At 41.7% G+C, this 19,138-nt stretch overlaps 1 protein-coding gene across 1 annotated transcript in view; it reads right to left on the reverse strand.

Annotated features, from left to right (window-relative positions):
- LOC138283891 (aquaporin-9-like) overlaps window positions 1-19,138 on the reverse strand; it is a 194,078-nt gene that overhangs the window by 150,532 nt on the left and 24,408 nt on the right. Inside the window, exon 2 of the mRNA XM_069222096.1 lies at window positions 6,649-6,775. Within this exon, the coding sequence (XP_069078197.1) occupies window positions 6,649-6,775 (127 nt within the window). The remainder of the gene's footprint in view (window positions 1-6,648; window positions 6,776-19,138) is intronic.

Below are 19,138 nucleotides of genomic sequence, written 5' to 3' on the forward strand. Positions count from 1 at the left end.
GAGATAGGTGTTAGTGCACTGATTTAGAGTTTGGCGGATGGGTTACTCCATTACAAATGTGACGGATATCCTGTTCGCCATATTACAGTTCCCATAGGATATAACGAAATCATAATACGGTGGACAGGAAATCTGTCAAATTTGTGACGAAGTAACCCCATCCGTCAAACTCTAAATCAGGCCTAAGGTTTCCCTGCATACTACTGTATATATCTGTCATGCTGAGGAGAGCTGTTAGTGGACAGGAAAATACATTTCCACACTAATGAATATGGTTATATCCCTGCTGAGAGGTGTCAGTGGGGAGGCTAGTCAAAGTTATACCTAGTATGGAATAGTGAGGTCTTACATGTGAGGTGAGTACCATTCTCACCCTAATATGTTTTCGACTGTGCCTGGGAAATAGAGATGCAGTGTCACTTTATACCCTACTCTGTACACTAGTTTTCTTCATGCAAGGTCTCAGTGGAGAGGCCAGTCTCTCCCCATAGTCTAGAAGTGGGAATTATAAGAGCTAACTACTGTAATGAAGGGAAATGTGAGCCAATAGAGAGGCAGTGTCTCTTTACACCCTACTTTATACAGTAGTTATCTTCATGCAAGGTCTCAGTGGAGAGGCCAGTCTCTCCACATGGTCTAGTAGTGGGGATTATAAGAGATAACTATTGTAATGAAAGAAAATGTAAAATTTTACTCTAAAGTGCTTTTATGATCTTGCAAGAGTCTTGTTAGATTGCAAAACAAATGTGAGGGGTTAGCAAAATACTGGTGCATATAATTTATACCTATTACAACAGGATATGTTCATTAAAAATGCAAATTCAATTTTAAAAGTGCAGTCTTGTAAGACGTTTGCAAACGCAAACACTGTTCCCTCACACTGGGTGCAGAATATTGTGCGTCTGACTCGCATGAGAGGCTCATGAGAATCACCCATGCTATTTATGGGAGAGTCATAACTTCATGTGACAGTCATCAAGAAGGGAAAAAAGGAGGTACATAGTATAAACAACATACATAATGTAAGTATAGGGTAGCTCAGAAAAGAGCTTTTTGAGGAAAAATTTGAAAAACTGTATTGTTTGTATTATTTAACATTTTTACCTTTTAAATATTTTTTTTAAAGAGAGAAAAGAAAAACAAGAAACTGGGAGTAAAACAAAATAACATCTCCTTCAAAACAAAGAGGAGAAAAATATAGAAAAAAAAATTGTTAGACCTGGACTCCTTGGCGTGGTTTCCCCTAGACTGTTTACCTTCTGACCTGCTGTTTCACTGACTTTGTTTTTACTGGTTTTAGGTTTCTGGGCACTTCACTACTGCTGACCAGTGCTAAAGTGCATGTTCTCTTCTCCTACAAGATGGTGACATGGGACAATCCACAAATGGCATGTTTAATTTACTTTTACGACCCTAGTAAAGTGCACTACCTGTTCCCAGGGCCTGTAAAGTAAATTCTTCTAGTGGGCCTGCAGCACTGATTGTGCCACCCACTTCAGTAGCCCTTCAAACAGGTATCATGCCTGCCATTGTAGAGCCTGTGTGTGCAATTTTAAACTGCCATGTCATCCTGGCAAGTTAACCCACTTGCCAGTCCAAACCTTCCTTTTTAATACATATACGTCACCCCTAAGGTAGACCCTGGACAGCCCCAAGGGAAGGGTGCAGTGCATTTTTAAAGTTGGGCATGTACTGTTAAGTTTTGCATGTCCAAGTAGTGAAAAACCCTTAAATTGGTATTTCACTACTGCAAGGCCTATCTCTCCTATAGGTTAACATTGGGAATGCCTTATTACATTTTATAAGTGTAATTTCCAATTAGGACCAGATAGATATTTCAAGGTTGATGTCTCTTCACTCACAACTTAAAAATCCCAACTTATGGTGAAGTTGGATTTTAAATTGCAATTCTGAAAATGCAGCTGTTAGAAAGTTGGCATTTTCTCCACTCTGTGCCTTCTGCCTTTCTCTGGCACATCAGATACACATCTGGGGTAGGTGACAGCTGGACCTTGTGCATTCCCTGTAGACAGTCACACACAGAGGGAGCTGAAGTGACTAAAGTGAGTCATTCACATCCTGATAGCCTATCACCAGGCTGATGGGGCTTCCTGAGCTACATGGGAAGGAGGAGCTGAATAGGTTTGTCTCTGTCCCCACACAAAGGGTTGCATAATCCCCTGGAGTGTGTCTGGAACCAGGGAAGGAAGGGCAGGGACATTGTGCACTTCAAAGGCCTCTCTTTGAAGTCCCCCCACTTCAAAGGCACAACTTTGGATAAGTACTGGACCCCAAACCCCACCAAATAAGTACACTTCTGGACCTGAGGACATTCTGCCAGGAAGAAGGACAGCTGTGCCGTTGAAAGGACCGTCACTCTGCTGAACTTGCTGGACTCTTGCTTTGCTATGCCTGCCCTGCTGCCTCCCTTGCCTGGTAGTGAGAAAGACTGGACTTGAATCTCTACATCGCCAGAACCAAGTGACTCTAAGAGGTGCTGGCTTCCCTTGTGTTCTTCTGCAGTCTCTGAGACATAAGCCTGCAACTCTCCAATAGCACCTGGACTCTGCAGTCTGTGAGTCCTGCAAATCCAGACTTAAACACTTGGAAGTGGGTTCTGCAGCTATTTTCTGAGACAATCCACACATTGCCATCACTGTGCCAATCAGAACCGCTGCACCTCTCCTCAATGCTGACACATCACCACTGCCACTGAGGAAGAGGACTTTGCAACACTAACCACATGGTTCCGCATCACCATCAGCCCCAGCATATCACCTTCGCATTTCCAGCTGTGCAGCTCGACGACGCATCACCTACTTTAAAGGTCCGCACCTTGAGGACACCGCATCAACTGCATTGCTTGTTGCCAACACATCTCCTGACTGTGTGGATCAGAACCAACGCATCGCCTTTGCATTGCCTCCTCTGCTCCTCGCATTGGGTCCTCAACATCGACACAATTCTCAATACAAGGTACTGTTTTAGCAGGACAAGGATGGTCCCTGTATCCAGCCTGCGTTCCATCACAGTTAGCCTGGACTTTGGATTTACCCTAGTGTAGTGTGACCGAATAGTCCCAATTGACACTTTAAACATTCAATCACTACATTTGCAGATATTCTTTAAAAAATCATTTCTCAAATTCTACTTATTTTTTTTTGTCATTTTAGTCTTGTTTTGTTCATTATGTAAAGAACTATTGTTCCCGCTTGGTGTAGATTATTTCTGTGTGGTGTTTTCACTGGTGGGGATTATTTTTGTGTGGTGTTTTCACTGTTGTTTCTGTATTAAGTGTTGCACAAATACTTTACACATTTCCTCTTAAGTTAAGCCTGCGTGCTCTGTGCCAACCTCCCAGAGGGTGAGCACAGGTTAAATTAGGGTTTGTATCTGACTTACACTGGCTATAGCGGTGGTCCCTAATTGCACAAGACCACGTGTCTTACAAAAATGAAAAACAAAATCTAATGCCTACGTGAGCATTTATGATAATAGACAAGCCTGTCCTGTGCACCCCTACTTGTCTCCTTGCATAAGCAGCAAAAAAGAGCTTTTTTTAGATATACAGGGTTATCTGATGAGTGGTGAGTACCAGGGCAGGGACAATGTCACCAGGTTGGAAAGATGTGGATAAGCCTGAGAAGATATGAAGCTCTACAGCTGGGCTAACTCTGCCTAAGCAAGGCATTCAGGGCGCATAGCACTCAAATGTCACCACATCCCAGTGGAACTCATGGAATATTGCTTGTTATGGCTGCCCCTTCTAAACTCTTTTTTGCATATGTTACAAATTACATATCTGTCAGACACGTTCTTCCCACCAGGCTTCGTCTGAACAAATTGCCAGACCACGGACTCCCGGGGTATCTGAAGTGGCTGAGTTCTAAGAACAGAAGTAGGGATCTCATCTGAATCACATGGTGACATTTTGATCACAGAAAATCAGCAAAGTCAAAGAGGTAACCAAAAAGGTGTAATCACAGAAAAACCTAACAGGAAATGATGCAACAAGGAAGGAATCTTTTATTGCTACATAAAGACATCCACATAAACCAATCACAATCCTTCCTTGGGATGTCTTTCATCTTTCAGGGATCTCATGGGTGTCTCGTGAGAGGCCCACAAGATTGTAAAAGAGAGAGAACTTTCCTAATATCTCAAATGCAACAATACATCAACGGTTTTTGTACCTTTAGAACACTTCTCATGTCTTTCTACAGAACTACGAAAAAACACTGTTCTGAACTTCATTCCAAATGTACGATCTCGCAAGAGGATCACGAGAGTTGGACAGGAAGTACAGCCTCCTTGTTGTCCACGCAGGGGATTGTGTGTTCTGATCCTGCGATTGTCTTGTGAGAGCCGTAAGCTTGCAAACAAAATAAATAATACAATATACATACTGTATTGACTTTATCATTATGGATTAGCATTTAATAATAATTGACAAGATTAGAAAGAACTCTGTACAACAGATCTGAATTAAATCTATAACTCTACAAACTCACCAGTCTCCCGCAAGCCACCAACGAGTGCCCCGCGAGAACAATCACACACCTTAAAAATGGATGTACATATTTAAAACATAGTTTACTGAATAAGAAAAACTGATCAGTGTCTTTTTTAAATATAACTATGATGTTTATGTAAAGACCGATTCAACAACTATGAAAGTAGGCTGGGAATATTTATGAATATGATAGTTACAACAACTAAGAAGTTGATGGAATAGTAAGTTTCTAAGTACATATAAATGTATTTCTATTTTTTTTTTAAACCCTAGAAATTCACAGAAAAAGACAATGGATAATGTAATGTTATAGTTAGGTGTAATAAAAATATGTGTAACGTTATAGTTAGGTGAATTTCTCAGTGACAGTGTTAATGTTTTCAGCTAAAAAAACACAGAATTTCACCAGTTATAGTTAGCAGCTCTAACTATAACTTGTGCCCGTGCCATGCACTGCTTATGACCTCACATACAACATCACTCATGACATGTTCTATGACATCATTTATGACATCATTGAAGACATCACTCATGACATCATCTAACCTTCATTTTCCCACATACTGCTGTATAAATTGCTATGGCTTTCCATGTACTATAGTTCACATTCATAATCAACCACAGATATATGAAAAGCACTCAATGAGTACAGTGTTTAATCTGTATACAACTGTTCAGAGAAAGCCAAAATAGTGAATGCAAATTCCAAAACTAATGCCCTACAATGGACAGCTTTTATTTGTATCAAACCCCTGACATACATTGAAGCTACATTAAGAAATAAAGCTGATATCATTAGAGAAGTGAGTATTGTAAACAATGTTAACTCCATGGAGAGATTTCTCTCTAGACCACACAATTTGCAAACAGTGAAACTCTCATGAGAAAAATAGACCACAGAGTATTGAAACAAATCTACTAAGAATAGTGTACATTAAATGCAACAGTTGTAATAAAAAACTATTTGCTAACAATAACCAAGATCTGAAAGTGCTAATGAGCATGCTACCTACAGTCTTCATACTGTGGTAAAAGCTTTACAGATAGCCCTCCTTCTGAATCAAAACAAGCATGCGTACATAGGTAAGTGTCTTGTACACACAGTCTTTCATGTTAACTATAAATTATCATGGTGACACAATTCTCTCTCCAGGCTGCTTACAAAAGTTAGTATTGTACCTAGAATCCTTCCCCTGTTGGAAACTTTTTCTGCAGAACCAGAAAGTTGTGTGGAGCATATTCAATACAAGTCAACTATCACTCACACACTTAGGGGGTTATTCTAACTTTGGAGGAGGTGTTAATCCGTCCCAAAAGTGACGGAAAAGTGACGGATTTACCACCAGCCGTATTACGAGTCCATTATATCCTATGGAACTAGTAATACGGCTGGTGGTATATCCGTCACTTTACCGTCACTTTTGGGACGGATTAACACTCCTCCAAAGTTAGAATAACCCCCTTAGTTACTCATGAATGCAAACATTATAATTGTGTTCAATATCTCTACACAGCTATGGTGCATTAGGAGAACACACATTTTGTAAATACCTATACTCATTAGCAACTCCCAAGATGTACAAAATTATGTAGAATTAATGTTGTAGTGACTTGCCACTATGTAAACTGTAAAACAAACTGGCACATTCATTGGATGATGTAATCAGTGATGTCATCCACGATGTCATTTGAGATGTCATCAGTGATGTTATAAATGATGTTATAGAACATCATGAGTGATATCAAATGCGAGGTCATAAGCAATGCATGGCAGGGGTGTGAGCTTTGGTTAGCGCTGCTAACTATAACTGGTGAATGTCCATGTTTTTTTTAATTCTGTTTAAACGTTAAAGTTGTCACTGTGGAATTCACCTAACTATAAAGTTACTTTAATCTTTGCTTTTTTCGGTGAACATATATATATATATTTCGTATTTAGTTATATGTTTTTTTAATAAACATATAAAACAATACACATGAGTGTAAACAGGTTGGATGTAACTGTTAATGTGCAGTTTTTTCTTACTCGGGTGATGAGTCAGTCAGACTACTAGGCATATGTGCAAATATCCTATTATTTCACATTTAGGTTCAATGTCACTGCTCTTTTGGTAGAGAGTAGTAAAACTGCTTACCAGAAACACCTCCTGCAACATATACTGCCATTGTCACTGCCAGCGCAAAACCAATGTTTATGGTTACAACATTGCCAGCAACCCCTCTGCTAAGGACAGCTTGGGCAACACATCCACATCCAAGTACCTGCAGTAAATAAAATAAAATGTTATTTTAGATCCACTGAGTATTTACAATGTGTGAGTTTGTAGTTGAAATAGTGGTTGTGCTAGAACAATGTATAAACAATTATAAATTACATTTTGTGAGCATTTTATTGGTCAAATGTAAAATAAGTGGTCCCTTACAAACCTTTAATTTTAATCGTTGTGTGTTTGGAATGAGTGCTGTTGTGCTCGTCCTACCATTGTCCTATTTCCTCCCACTGCAGCATCAACATTGTTACCCACTTGCATGACCTGGTTACTGGACCAGCAGGGAAAAGCACAATGGAGACTGTGGTCATTCAGAGGGATGGCAGTACACACTGACAGTGGCTCTAACATACACCAACACTACTGGAAGAGGCTGACAGTCAAGTTCTGCTTATATAGTGCAGCTCACTTTTGTGGTGCAATGCCGTCTCTCACACACATTCAGCCAGCACACCAGAAACTAGTTGCCAATAAGGGACAGGCCAGGGAAATATCTAGAAAGAGAACTCAAGAACCTACCCTGCCTGTCAGAAAAAAGGAATCCTGGTGGATGATTTAGGTTATTTCTCCCTTACTTATAACAACTGTTAAACACTATCGTATGTTTTTATGCATTGAGAGAGTGAGTTAGTATATCGGTTATAGGGTTACCTGGCTGTGGAACCACTGGTAACTTCATTGACATTGAATTTGTGGGCCAACACATATCCCTAGCCATAGTAAAATGCCACATGAAGCCAGTCTATCAGTCAGTGGCTTTACATTAACGACTGCTCATATCTTACCAAACTGAGGAACTGCACATGACCTTACAAACCACTGTGGGGTACAAATATTGCTCAGTGTCATAGATGCTCCAAACTTTCAAGTGATCCTGGGAATGTTGTTGTTGAACTAACACAGACACTTGATTGATTTGCGACAAAAGATGCCTATCTTCTTGAAAGTATATTGCCATGTGTGTGATGATCCAACTCAAGATATTCCATTTCTGTCTGTGATCCACTCCTATCTTAGAGTTGTTTACATGCTTTATGTAAATTGCTGCTGTCCTATGTGATATTTCTTGGATTAACCCTTATACCTCAATGTCTTTGATTCCAAGAAACAGGACACATTGCCTCCCTTAGGGAATATAGCTATAAAATAGACCTTGTTCCATGTGCTTCTATTCACTACAGGAAAACAAACACGCATGCAGAAAAGGAAAATCTGATTATGCAGAAATATACACAGCACAATTTGGACCCGGTGTTCACCTGGCATTCTCCATTTACAGTAGTTGCTCCTATCTTCCTCATCCCCTAATAGAATGAGACTGAGTAAAGACCTTTTACTGATTTCCGTTATCTGAACGCAGTCAGTATCAAAAGCCATTATCCCTTACTGTTAATACAAGTCTTACTTGATCAGGTTGAGTCAGCATATATATATATAGCAAGTTGACTTAAAGGGTGCCTACAATCTATTCCAAATAGCATCAAGTGACGTGTGGAAGACAGTGTTCAGCACACATCCGAGCACTATGAATAACTTTGGTCACTATAATGCATCTATAACCTTCCAGCATTATTTAATTGATATGTTCCATGACCCCTTGTATCAGTATGTCATGATATACATGGGCAATATTTTGAATTTTTCCTTCTCCTTCGAAATACACAAGTAATGTGAAGGAGGTCTTGAGAAGGTTGAGATGTCATAAATTGTATGTGCAACCCTCAAACTGAAAGTTCCATGAGCGGAGAGTTTATGTTTCTGGGGTACATTCTGTCTTCCAAATGGACTAACCTGGATCCTATAAAGTTGTTCTGGATCGGCCCCCATCCATCAATCCTAAAAGCACTATCACATTACTTAGGTTTCACCGATGTGTTTAGTTTATCCACAGCCAAATATTCACATTTGAGCTTTAAATTGGCTTAGCTCCTTCAAATAAAATCATTCACGTATCTGGGACTTTTCTAATCTGTTTTCATAAAGCATCAGGGTGATGCAGAAGCATACACAGTAGAAGCTGATACCTTCAAAGGTGCAGATAGAGTAATCCTCTTTCAAAGAGGTACATTATACATTTCTACATGCCATAGCTTTTCTGTCATAAACATGTGAGAATAACTAGATGTTCTTTGAGATAGAACTACTAGCAATCCAAGAGGCATTTCGGGAATTGAGCCATTATCAGGAGGATGCGCAATATTCTACCGCTATTCTTCCAGGCTAAAAGAACACTGGGTTCTTGAAACCACCCAAGCCTGCAATCAGCAACAGATCTGTGGGATTCACTTCTTTTCTCACTTTCACTTTATAGCTAATTTCATCTAGATTCACGGAACACAAAAGGTGTTGCCTTGCGAAGGATACACATGGAAGACAAAGCAAGGTCACATATGAGGAATCTGATTCATTTCACTTACTAAGGATTAGCAGTTATATAAAAACATGTTCTGGACTTTGAAAAGATACTTTACAAGTCTAACATGATACTGACGGGCCAGCATTTTTTAACAGTGATGTTTCTCATACAGTTCATGACAGCATTCCCTTTTTTGAATGCAGGGTATGGTTCTCTAGAAACACAATGAGAACTCCTGGAATGATGCTATGATGGATAGAGTGCTAACCATTTTGAAATACACAAGACCCATGAGTGGTTGTGCTAGGACAGTTTTTAAACATGTAAAACCTAAAAGTGCTACAGTTCACCCTGCCCTCTGAGTTGTTCAGGGCCTACCCTAGGGGTAACATATATATATATATATATATATATATGAAAGAAAAGATGTCCTGATCTGCGTGTTACGGCGCACTTAATTCTCCGGTGGTGCTGGTTTGAGGCAGGACAACCATATTTTCAAAGAACAAGATTCTCTTTCTGTTTTAGCAAGAGAAAACCGCACTCTGTCGTTGTGCCAAAAATACCTGTGAACAAGGTCTGGTGAGACCGAAACGCGTCAGGGGATTCCTGTTTGTTTGTTTATGATCTCACTAATGTATTAAAAGTTAAGGTATATATATATATATATATATATATATATATATATATATGTATTAAAAATAAAGGTTTGGGTCTGGACAAAAGTTTATTTTGCCAGGTGGAAACTGCACACACAGGCTTCAATCACAGGCCTGAGACATGTTTAAAGGGCTACATAAATGGGTGGAACAATAAGTGCTGCAGGTCCCATAGTAGCATTAAATTTGCAGGCCCTCTGTATTTGTTATACCACTTTACTAAGGACTTATAAGTAAATTAGATATACCTAAGCCAATTTTACCATATTTTAGCGAACGAGCAACAACAAGTGCAGCCAGGGCACTTTATCACTGGTTACTGGTGAAAAAGTGCACAGAGTACTAAGGCCAACAAAAACAAATGTAGCAAAAATAGGAAGGTAAAACAATTGGGGGTGGCCCTGTAAAGGAGCCTAAGTCCAACACTAGGACTATAATTATTTTTAGCTCGCAGGCTGAGACAGCATTTGTTCACTATAATATTTTTTATCTGATAGGCCAAAAGAGCATTTGTTGAGTACTCCATACTTAGTGCAAAATTTTGAAGGTGTCACCAAATTCTCAGGTTGAAATGATAGTAAAAGACATGTGTAGCTGTAAGTTCATAGATTTTTAATATGAAAATGATCATAGTGTGTTCGAAATCAATGATATTTTTTGGGGGGTTTGTTTGTTTTTATTTCAATTGATTTACTAGCCTATACTATTTGGCATTTTGTTTGTTTACTGTGTATACACTAAAGGTATGTTTGTATCGTGCTTTTCAGCATGCAAGTTATAAATCTTTGTGAATAGTGAGGGCATGACTTAAACATAACATATATCTTGTATATGCTGTTTTATGTTAAACTTTGCCGGTTGTTTTCTGTTGCATAAGTTATTATTTTGTTATTGCTAGTGTGCTCATACATACACGATTCCTCACTATGGGGGTCATTTTGACCTTGGCGGACGGCGGAGGCCGTCTGCCAAGGTACCACCGCTGAATGACCGCACCGCGGTCAAAAGACCGCGGCGGCCATTCAGACATTTCCTCTGGGCCGGCGGGCACTCTCCAAAAGAGCGCCCGCCGGCCCAGAGGAAATGCCCCTGCAACGAGGACGCCGGCTCAGAATTGAGCCGGCGTAGTTGCAGGGGTGCGACGGGTGCAGTTGCACCCGTCGCGTATTTCAGTGTCTGCTTAGCAGACACTGAAATACTTTGCGGGGCCCTATTACGGGGGCCCCTGCAGTGCCCATGACATGGGCATGGGCACTGCAGGGGCCCCCAGGGGCCCCGCGGAACCCCATACCGCCATCCTGTTCCTGGCGGGAGACCCACCAGGAACAGGATGGCGGTAGGGGGTGTCAGAATCCCCATGGCTGCGGAGCGCGCTCCGCAGCCATGGAGGATTCACAAGGGCAGTGGTAAACCGGCGGGAGACCGCCGGTTTTCCCTTTCTGGCCGCGGCTGAACCGCCGCGGTCAGAATGCCCTCGGGAGCACCGCCAGCCTGTTGGCAGTGCTCCCGTGGTCGGTGACCCTGGCGGTCACCGGCCGCCAGGGTCAGAATGACCCCCTATGTGTTGTAATGAAAATAATGGGATATTTATTAGGAGTGGGTGAAACTCACAGAGTTTCTCTCTGCCGAATTCCACTGAGTTACTTAAAAACTAAGCAAAATTGTGTATGTTGAGGTGCTTATGCTGATTTTTAGCACCGAGAGCGTGTCACGTTCTGTACAATCATCGCAGTGGCACCACATGTCGCGGTGAAGGGGGCTACTTCTTTCTGCCACTCAGGTAGATTTTCTAGCCGAGTGGCAACTTTTTCAAATCTAGCTGCAGCTTTCTCAACGTGAGTGGTAGCGACCTGCTGCAACTGCCTGCATTGAGTAATCTTGCCAGGAGGTGGTCTACTGCTCAATTTTCTTGCTCATGATTGACAACTTACACGTGTAGAGCAGAATTTTTCACTCACCCCAAACATTTATATCTTTGAATAGTTTAGGAGCAGTAGAGGTTTGAGTTGTAGCTTATCTTGTTTGTATAATCAGGAACTTCGGATATGATATTTTTTAAAATAGTTCCTGTCGGTTGTAGGGAACTAGTGCTTGCTGCTTTAAAGATTGCAAAACATTTCTAACTTCTATTTCTGTGATTATAATCTCTAACATTCATTACTACATTGTTCCTAGTTGTAGCCCTTCCATAATGACCATTTAAATTTTACTTTATATATTTACAATGGATATTTTCTGTGCTGGTGCTCTCTTGACTCTATGGCTATTCCATGTGAGAAAGTAAGTTTTTCTTTTTGAGATGCGATGTAAGTGGCTCTGTCTTACATGATAGCTGTGATTTTAAGAGTTATTTATTTAATAAATTAAATGTTTGTTATAATTATATTTTTACATAACATGATGATTTTACACCTGTATTACGTTTTACATTTTATATGTACAGATGTATGAGACAGGCTCTGAATTTCTGACTGATTTAAAAAAAGAATGTTGGTTAGCTATACATGTTTAAAGATGGTTTTGTCTAGCTTTAGAGCTAATTTTATGCAATTTTTATTTTTATAAATTACAGTGTTTTGATTTGTTCTATGCTACATTGCTTACTTTGCAATATTTGTTTGCCAAGCTTGGAAAGCTGAATGTATTATTTTTAGTTAGTAAATTTTAGATTTGCTGCTTTGCAGTTTCCTATGCCAGGAAAATATAAAGAAGAAGTGTTATATTACATTTATATTATTTCATTTGTAATAATTTACTTTCTGTTACATTTTATGGTTGTTTGTTGTGTTTTTGCATTTAGATTCTTCTTTGTTTTTTAGGGAATCAGAGTGTCGCTTTCTTTAAGTTTTGGCATTTTTGCTGCAAATTAAAGCACATTTTTGTGTCCTTTTTACAGTGGCTTTTTACGTGTTTGTATTGGTTAGCATGTTTTAAGTTTAATTTCATTGGACATTTGTTTGCTTTTACCTTTTTCTATTCAACTTAGTCCTCTTTTGATGTGCGCTAGTTAGTGTTTAGGCGTTACTGTTAAATATATACATATATATTTTATTTTTGAAAGTATATTTATTTATGTTATTATATGTAAATATAATGTATAAATGATATTTTATAAACTAACTATGAGTTGGTTTATTGTTACTTTGCATGTTAATTGTTGTTTAATGATATCTAAATCTTTCAAGTTAATGTTAATTTAATATAGGTTATAAAGTATTTGTGAGAAATCGGGTTGTTGGTTGAGTGGGGTTTTAGCCCTGCTCAAGCAACAGCCACAATCCCAGTGAGGTTGACCTGTGGTTAACCATCTGGTACTTGGCATAAAGCAGTCAAGCTTAATTTAGAGTCAATGTGTAAAGTATTTATGCAGCACACAAAAAGTAATAAAGTGAAAACACCACGCAAGAAAAATCCCATACCAGTTATTCAACACCAAAATGACAAAAATCCAATCAGTAGAAATGGAGTTATGAATTTTCAATCTTTGAGGTAAAAAACCTAAAAGAAGAAAGACATACTAAGGAATAAAGACATTTAGTCAAGCAAAACCCCATCAAGGTTGAAAAAATATGGTGACTGCGAAGGAGCGCAAGTCAGATACAAGAAGGAGAATGGACCCGATTGGCGCTTTCCTTTGGACTTAAGACATTTCAACAAAAATTGTTGGAGAAGGTAAAGTTCAGTGGGGGAAGACTGCAGGCAGTTTATGTGGAAGAGGCGCCATTATCAGGGAGCGGCTGAAGGGTGAAGGCAAAATGTTTGGGGAAAGACTACCCTAAAGCTGACAGGTTTAACAATATTTAAAAAAAAAAAAATGATTATATAAACAATACATTATTTTGTAATATTTCTTTTTTTGTTTTTATGTTTTTTAACATAATTTAAATATAGTTTTTTAATTCATCACTGACTATAATTTTGCTGTTGTTGTTTTCAATATTTGGGTAGTGTTGTATATATTTAACACAACAACAATATTTTAATTTCTTTGTTTATGTACAGCTATATGTTTGTAGTTGATATTTGTGTTTTTCTTGTTAAAATATTGGATGACAATATTTTTTAAAGCAATATTTTTGTCTGATATTTGTGAATCTCGATATTGTTGTGGTCGATATTGTGTCATACAACAGGTAGACTATTAGTTAAAGAAGACTAGTAACTAAGATCCTCCTGGATCCAATAAAGACTCTGAGCTGATATCTGCTAATACCTCCTTGCTGATAATCAATTTCCTCTTTCAAATCTGCTAGAATTTACCTTTGTCTCTTCCTCCCTTGTTATGGCTGACAATATTCTAAACTACTCCACAATCAATGTTTTGTACAGTGCATTGTAGCTAGGTTCATACTTTATGAATAACATACTTACACACAGGGTTTATCAATGCTTTACCTTTTAAGTGCGTGTGTCAGCCAATGGCCAATAAATGTACTACCTCCCCAGTGCGTGTGTCAGCCATTGGACGACACTGGGGAGGTATGTAAAGTCAGGAGTTACATTAGACTACTCATAAATAGCTTCCCGAGCAGCCTGATTTTTTTTTTTTACTACAATGAAAATCGGCCTGCAGAGAGTGCTGACGTCTTTGCAGTAAAAGTGAAAGTAAAACGAGCTGATGGGCTCATTTTACTTTCACTGAATCAGTGCTTGGGGATGTTTCTCCGCCCACTGAGCACTGATTCTCACAGGAGAGGTATTGTTGGAAAGGGGAGAATCTCCCCTTTCCAAAGGTACTTCTACCCAGTGGATACTTGCATGGGGGTTGCCACAGGAGAGTGATCCCTAAGCATGGATTCACCCATTAGCTACCAGGGATGGTGGTGGCCCCTTGGGCAAGGGATTGTGCCCCCCCAGCCAATTTTTCTATTTCAGTCTTTCTGTTACCTTGGGGGCAGATGAGGTAATTACCCCCAATCTACCACCAGGAGCTGGAAACCCAGTAGACACCAAGGATTTAAAGGATCCCCATCATGGGCATGACCATGTCCCCACCCCAAGTAAATGGGGCAACAGTCTTTCTACCTCCTAACCTGGGGGGAGGTATTTATTATTATTATTTTTAATATAGGGGTGGGGCTGCCCAGCATTGCCATGGCTATATCCTCACCCCAAGTAAATGGGGTTACATTGTCCACCCCGGGGCCAGATTGGGGTAATTACTGCCGATCTGACCCTCTGGTGAGCAGAAGGCCCACTGGAAGCCAGGTTTTTTTTTTATATGGGGTAGGGATACCCATCATGGGTATGGCCATGCCCCCAACCCAAGTAAATGGGGCACCAGTCTTTCTGCCCCCCGGAGCTGATAGAAGTAATTACCCCCATTCCGTCCCTCAGGGAGGGGCAGAAAGCTCAGTAGATGCCAGGGAAACTTTTTTTTTTTAAAGAAAATATAGGTGCAGTGGCTGCCCACCATGGACATACTTATGCCCCCATCTCAACTAAAGGGGTCAACAATCATGCTGCCCCCCGGGGGCAGACTGGGGTCATTACCCCGATCTGTCCATCTAGGAGGAAGCTGAAAGCTCACTAGAAGCTAGGGATTTTTTCTAAAATATAGGGGTGGGAGGTGCCCAGCTAACTAAATGGGGCAACAGTGGGGTAATTACTACTGATCTAACCCCGGATTACTGAAAGCCCACTGTATGGCAGCAATTTATAGTTTTAATAAAATAATGGGTTTGGTCATGCCCATACTAACATTAGGCCCCACCTTCACCCCTAAAACCACAACACTTTTTCTGCTCCCCAGCAGACTAAAACATCCCATTCGAATGGCAAACGAGAGGACATTTGATTCTTTTGGGTGTTGTTTATATATATGGGTCAGGACAGCATAGCTAACTCCCAATATTGTCCCACTTGCAATGGTGAACAGCTGCACTTTTTAGACTTGGGTAGACTTCCACCTGGAACAACCTAGCAGACCCAGACATCTAGGGGAGTCCAGGGTGGTGTGCTTCACCTACATCCCACACCATTTTCGTACCCGCAATACCCTGCAAACCTAAAATATTGACTAAAAACACACATTTCCCTCACATTTCAGTGAGGAAAACTTCTGAAATCTGCAGGGAGCCACACATCTCCTACCACACAGCATTCCCTATCCCGATACAAATGGTACCTCACTTGTGTGGGTGGGCCAAGAGACCTACACAGAAAAGGCTCTAAAGTGATACATGGATAGATCAGCAACAGAGGTTGCTGCATACCTGGCTGCCACCCGTGGAAATCTACCAACCACATACATTTTTGAAAAGTAGACAACCAGGGTATTCCAGGGTGGTGCACTTTGCTTGAATCCCATGAGGTTTTCTTACTCACAATGCCCTACAAATCTCAAACTTTGGTTAAAATCACACATCATTTTCCTTACTTGTCTATGACGGAAACTTCTGAAATCTGCAGGAATCGATCAAATTCCTAACACCCAGCATTGCCCCAATTGTACCGATACAAATGTTGTGCCACTTGTGTGGTTGGGCCAAGTGTCTGTGACAAGAACTGATCAAACCGAGTTCGAAAGGAGTCCCCTCACAATGACTCACATTGACATTGGTTTGACCCATTCCTGTCGTGGGCACTAGGTCCATCCACACAAGTGGGGCAGTGTTTTTCCCTAGTTGCTGCCAGAGTTAGGGCCCAAAATCCTGCAAAAAAACTAAGCCTGGGTGTAGAACTCAGCTCCGCCGACAGAGTTTGCAGAACTTGACCACTTCACACTATGCAGAGTAGCACGGAGTTCCCGAATTCTGTACTCCGGCACGGAGAGGAGTTTGTTTGTGCTTATGAGATTGGTTTTGGCACTCTCACACGAGCGCAACGATACTCTTGGGCCACTAGCGAGCGCACACAAGACTTCGAGTTTTCTTGCATTGCTTCCAGACGTGCCGGTGGCCAAACAGGGCCGCTCGTGAGCGCAAACTCACTTCTGATGTAGATTTTCCACTTCAGAGCCACTAAATCTAGTCAAAAAGAGATGTTATGACTAGATTTACTTGTCCAATGGACACTGTCATTTGTTTTTCAGATTCAGAAGGAGGTGTGTCAGAGACTCCAACTTCCTGTTCCTGTGCAGCAAGCTCCTCCCAGTGCTTTGTCCATCTCCTGGTCCCTTTTCACTTGGATTCCAAGGTGGAAGGATCACTTTCTTTGTCTCCTGGGTATACATTTGGATAAAGACTTTGGCCCTCATTCTGACCTTGGCGGTCTTTTCGCAAGACCGCTGAGTTACCGCCGCGGTGAAGACCGCCGACCGCGGCGGTGTGCCGCTGTGCGCATTCTGACCGCTGGGAGCGTTCCGCCGGAAAACCGCCAGCAGCCACACTGGCGGTCGGCGGGAAAGTGGAGACTGGTCAACCTCCACCGCCACGCCAGCAGAACACCGCCCACAGAATTACGACCCACATTTCTGTGTGGCGGTCTTCTGTTGGCAGTCTTCTGTTGGCGGTCACGTCCCTATGGCTCCCGTCGCCTCCCGGAGGACCAACGCACAAGGTAAGTTGATCGTCCGTGAGGGGAGGGGGTGGGGGGGTGTTGTGTGATGTGGGCGTGCATGGGGGTGTGCGTGTGAGTGTGTAGAGGGGGTGTGTGAGTGCGTGTATGCGGGCGGGGGGTGCTGCTGTGTCTATGGGTAATGTGTGCTGTTCGGCAGGTGCGCATGTCGGCATGTATGTGTGCGGGTATGTGCCCCCGTTGTGTATGTGTATGTAGGGGGTGTGTATATGTGCATGTTGGGGGTGTGTGCATGTCGGGGTACATGTATGTGCATGTATGTGCATGTCGGGGTGGGGGTGGGGAGGGGGTTCGTACCACCTCTGGGGGGTGGCAGGGGGGTGGAGGGTGTGGGGGGAGGACTCGGGTGGGTAGTGGGGGGTGGGGGAGACCCCTATCAGTGCCAGGGAAGGAATTCCCTGGCCCGATAGTGCTTACCGCCATGGTTCGCACAGCGGTTCCCGCCCGCAAGAAACCGCGGCGGTAGGCAGGGTCATAATACCCTTGGCGGTCTTGGGACGACCGCCGGGCCGGAGTGCGCAAACTCCAGCCCCGCGGTCATGACCGCCGTGGCGGTCGGAGTGGAGAAGTAGCGGTCGGTCGCGGCGGGGACCGCCGCGGTCAGAATGCCATTTTTAATACCGCCGGTCTGTTCGCGGTCCGACCGCCGTCTCTCCGCCGACCGCCAGGGTCAGAATGAGGGCCTTTGTTTTTTTTTAATCACACAAGTAAGTTAAAAAACTATTGTATAAGGGTGTTGTGTTTGTTTGCTTGGGCATGCACCAGAATTTCTTTTTACTTTAATTTGATAATTGATTCTCAAATTTTATAGTGTTGGGTGAGCTGGAGTTGGGCCTAGATATTATATATTTTGCATTTAATTGATTTTTCACCTTTTATAAAGGAAAATTGTTGCACCGCTCTGTACCTTTTCTACATGTTTCTACATGTTTGTAACATTTGCAATATTATTTTAGTAAGTGGCCTACATTTAAAAGGACCATTCAGTGCATGAAATAAATGTTTCAGTGCATATGTGTTTAAAACTTCCTTTAAGGCAGGGATGGCATTGGATTACATTTAAAATGTTGGCTAATGTTTGCATTTCAGTTTTTTGCAAAAAGTGTATATATTGCGGGGTATTATTATTTTATGGAATAGGAGGATGTTGTTTGACCATGTGGCTGGCAGCCATTTTGTGCATGCAGCCAGTGTCCCTCCCCTTTGCCATAGGCTTGCATGTGTTTTTTTGTTGTCATGCCTCCTTGCTCCTTGTTGTTGTTTGATCATGTGGCTGAATGGCAGCCATTTTGTAAAAGCAGCCAGTGTCTCTCCCTCTACCATAGACTTGCTTGTGTTCTTTGTTTTCCATGCCTCCCTGACCCTTGTTGTTTGATCATGTGGCTGACTGGTAGCCATTATGTCCATCTAGCCAGTATTCTTTGCCATAGGCTTTCAGGTGTTCTTTGCTATGCCCCCTTGCTCCTTACTGTTGTTGTTTGACCATGTGCCTGGCTGGCAGCCATTTTACCCGTCCAGCCAGCGTCTCTTAACATAGGTTTGTATGTGTTCTCTGTTCTCCATGACTCCTTGTTGCACCTTGTTGTTGTTGTTTGATTATGTGGCTGGCAGCCATTTTGTGCATGCAGCAAGTGCCCCTCCCTTTGCCATAGCCTTGCATGTGTTCTTTGTTTGCCATGCCTCTTTGCTCCTTGTTATTGTTTGACCATGTGGCTGACTGGCAGCCATTTTGTCTATCTAGCCAGTGTCTCTTGCCAGAGACTTCCATGTGTTCTTTGTTTGCCATGCCCCCTTGCTCCTTATTGTTATCGTTTAACCATGT

The sequence above is a fragment of the Pleurodeles waltl genome, chromosome 3_1 (genome assembly GCF_031143425.1).
Source record: "Pleurodeles waltl isolate 20211129_DDA chromosome 3_1, aPleWal1.hap1.20221129, whole genome shotgun sequence".
Lineage (NCBI taxonomy): Eukaryota > Metazoa > Chordata > Amphibia > Caudata > Salamandridae > Pleurodeles > Pleurodeles waltl.